The sequence below is a fragment of the Bactrocera neohumeralis genome, unplaced genomic scaffold, assembly GCF_024586455.1.
Source record: "Bactrocera neohumeralis isolate Rockhampton unplaced genomic scaffold, APGP_CSIRO_Bneo_wtdbg2-racon-allhic-juicebox.fasta_v2 cluster09, whole genome shotgun sequence".
Classification (NCBI taxonomy): Eukaryota; Metazoa; Arthropoda; class Insecta; order Diptera; family Tephritidae; genus Bactrocera; species Bactrocera neohumeralis.
In genome coordinates this window covers 7161416-7164766 of record NW_026089622.1, presented here as the reverse complement: position 1 = coordinate 7164766, position 3351 = coordinate 7161416, and the positions used below count along the sequence as shown (strand labels likewise).

The 3351-nt window shown below is 34.2% G+C and overlaps 1 protein-coding gene and 1 long non-coding RNA gene across 2 annotated transcripts; one reads left to right on the top strand and one right to left on the bottom strand.

Annotated features, from left to right (window-relative positions):
- The first annotated feature begins 217 nt into the window (after window positions 1–217).
- LOC126764527 (uncharacterized) lies at window positions 218–1775 on the top strand. The gene is made up of 4 exons (XR_007668047.1): window positions 218–519; window positions 600–1016; window positions 1097–1241; window positions 1399–1775. It is a non-coding gene; the product is annotated as an uncharacterized LOC126764527 (long non-coding RNA).
- On the bottom strand, window positions 1105–3042 carry LOC126764499 (uncharacterized). Its single transcript, XM_050482206.1, has 4 exons — window positions 2855–3042; window positions 2567–2768; window positions 2305–2508; window positions 1105–1206 (listed from the first exon to the last, which is right to left on the bottom strand). The coding sequence occupies exons 1-4, from the start codon at window positions 2911–2913 to the stop codon at window positions 1105–1107; spliced, it is 567 nt and encodes a 188-aa protein (XP_050338163.1). The 5' UTR covers window positions 2914–3042.
- Between the last annotated feature and the right edge of the window lie 309 nt (window positions 3043–3351).

Here is a 3351-nt window from a genome sequence, read left to right as displayed (position 1 = left end):
ATCTACGAACTCGTAATTTTTATACTCTTGCAACCAGTTGCTACAGAGTATTATAATTTTGTATAGTTTGTTATAGCAAGATAGATATGGGGTTATATATATAAATGATCAGAATGACAAGAAAAGTTTAAATCCGGTTGACTGTCTGTCTGTCCGTCCGTACGTGTGTCTCGATGAAACCTGGGGGCTTACTCTGTAAAGCGATGCGAAAGACAATGCGATTCGAAAGCCCAATGCGAAGCGATAGGCAATTGATACTCTGTATTGCTTACGCATCACTAACAATGTTGTTCACCTTTACTTTTTTTTCTTTTTATGTAATGGTTGGCATTACTTCCAAAAATATCAAAGTATAAACGAGCAAAATAAAGAAAATAATAATAATTTGTTCGTTAAAACTGTGTTGAATAATTTAAAAATGAATTCTGTGGCATTGTGGGATCATTATTATTCTCAGGAAAGAATTGATAGAAGAATTATTCGAGATAATTCGGACATTATGTCTCTAAGAGATAAAAGGTTAGTAAAAAATTGCAGTTTCAAAATGTACTTAATGTACTTTAAAATGTACTTAACATCTACACATTTTGTGTTTTTAGCTTCATGCAAAATTTCCGCCTTAATAAGCACGCATTTTTATATGTTTTGGACAACATAAGACCCCAATTAAAAGTCGCTCAAAGAACCCCATCAATTCCAGAAATTGTAAAACTGTCAACAACTTGAAGTTCCTCGCACAGGGCGGGTATCAACACTCGGTCGGCCAAGATAGGCATTCAGGGCTAGCCCAACAATCGGTTTCCCGATGCATCTTGGAAGTATGCGATGCCATCGAGAAAACTCTGTGCCCAAAGCATATCGTGTTTCCCTTGACCATTGAGGAAAAAATTGAAGCAAATAGAACCTTTTACTTGACGTCCGGAATTCCAGGCGTAATTGGAGTGATTGATGGGACGCACATCAATGAACACTTATTTTTTAATCGTAAACTAAAACACAGTATAAATGCAATGGTGGTAAGAACATTCATAAATACAATAATATACACGTACATATGTATATTGATTCCAGTGCAATGACTTAAAACTTCTTTTAGATATGTGATCACAAAATGCAGATAAGGGCAGTAAATGGTAGATTTGGAGGAGCGTCGCATGACTCCCACGTATGGAACCTCTCAGGAGAACGTGAAAGTTTGAGGACGAACTAAGAAAATGGAAATAGAAGCGAACGAATTCTTGGTGAGTATACATATATAACTGTAATAATAACTTATGGCGGCTAAATCGCCATAAGATAAAATTGTTATATATTATTACATTATATTGATGTTTTAAAAGAAATTATCAACATCTCTCAGCAACACTTATGTATATGATTTTATTATTATTATTATAGGAGACTCCGGATATCCTCTTGAACCTTGGCTGCTAACGCCATATAGGAATGCGCCAGAACGTTCTGATGAACTCTATTTCAACCAACAGTTTACAAAAGGCCGATAACTAATTGAACGCGTGTTTGGTGTATTAAAAGGGAGATTTCGATGATTGTTATCTGCAAGAGAGCTACATTACGCGCCTGAAAAAGTCGTTAAAATTTTGAACGTATGCTGCGCTCTACACAATATATGCATTTTGTACAAGGTAGAAGTACCAATTAATATTACACTTGAGCCAGAAGAATTTTCCACCACTAAGAAAGATTTACCTAATAGTGGTAATTTTATTACTATTGCTAGAAACATTAGGGACGATATTAAAACAAATATGATAAATGCTTGTAACTCAACTTAATTAAAACGAACTATTTGCAAATTAATAAATCCAGTCTTTTATTTCATTGTAATAACGAAAATTAAATTTAAATAATTACAGATTAAATTTGTAGTTTTTAATTCTGTTTCTCGCAGTTATATAGTTATTTAACTTACATTTTCCAGTTTCTCAATTTTTGTTCATCAATTTTTTGTTTATATAGAAATTTTTCCTTTTCAAAGGTTAGTCTCCGTTTTTCTAATTTATTTCTTTTTTTCAATGTTTTAAAAATGTTTTTTATATTAAAATTTATATCGTTTAACACTTTAATCGAGTTATTGTGGAATATAATTAGGTTTTCGACTTGTTGTTCAAGCAGAGTCTGCTGCTTTTTGCGCGGCGGGTACGTCACATTTGAACAATGTGGTAGTTCATTTTCTTGTGTATTAAGAGGAGTCTGCTGTTTTTTATGAGGTGTGCATGCCACTTTGGAACATTGTGGTAGTTCCCTGTTTTGTGTATTTGGTTCGGTAGGGTCTGTATTTACCTCCGACATGCTGCTTGTAGCTGCACCGAATGACAAGGTACCACTCATTCCATTTATTGATTCCTCTATTGACAATAACTCACTCACTTGTTGTTCTAACTGTGATAAGGGTATGAAAAGTGAGGGACCACCTCCAGTTCCCGAAATATTATTTTTGTTTCGTCGCATTTTTGCCTTTAAGTGAATCTTATAGTCTGCCCAAACCTATAATTGATTACATTTAATCACATTTATAATTTATCTGTGCAATTATTGGAATTACCTTTTTCCACCCCGCAATGTCGCGCAATGGTGGCCCAGCTGCGTTTAAATAGGAAACTAAATTTTTCCATATATTATTGGAGGTATTTTTGGCGTCTGGTGTTTTTAGTGATCCTTTCGATAAATTAGGATGCGCCTTCATGAAATCCACGAGAATTTCAAATTGCTTTGGTTGAGTTTGTTGTTTTATTTTCAGTGCTTCCCTGTAAATTTGTGCAAAATAGTTCATATGCACGGCGTTATATATTTTAGTAGCAATTAAAACAACTAATTTATATTTGAAACTTACATTTTCATGCAATGCGACTTCTTTATACTTGTAGCACAAAAATTACGAATATAACGCATGTTTGACAATTGCTTTAGCAAAGCAGAGTACCGCTAATGCGAAAGGGAAAAACTGAATGCGAAAGGGAAAAACTAAATCGAAAATTTCAAAATTTACTGCGATTGTCGAATTACAGAGTATCAAAATTGGAGATGCGAACATTTTCATATTCGTATCGCATTACAAAGTAACCCCCCTGGTATGTGGGTTCGTTAATACAAAAAAAATTCCGTCGGTATTTGTGATAACAGCGAAGGCTGGCAAAACACACCAGCCCAAAGCAGCGAAACGTAAAACTATTGAATCCCCAAATATAATGAAAAAACAAGTAAGGAAGGGCTAAGTTCGGGTATCACCGAACATTTTATACTCTCGCATGATAAAGTGATAATCGAGATTTCATTATCCGTCATTTACATATTTTTATACTCTCGCAACAAAGTTGCTAAAGAGAGTAT

Excerpts from the sequence above, each read along its gene's own strand:
- LOC126764499 (XM_050482206.1), bottom strand. The coding sequence starts at position 2,913 with ATGCGTTATATTCGTAATTTTTGTGCTACAAGTATAAAGAAGTCGCAT. Across the intron at positions 2,509-2,566 it reads ACATTGCGGGGTGGAAAAAG|GTTTGGGCAGACTATAAGAT; the intron begins GTAATTCCAATA and ends AATCAATTATAG. Across the intron at positions 1,207-2,304 it reads CTACAAGCAGCATGTCGGAG|TTCGTCCTCAAACTTTCACG; the intron begins GTAAATACAGAC and ends CCATTTTCTTAG.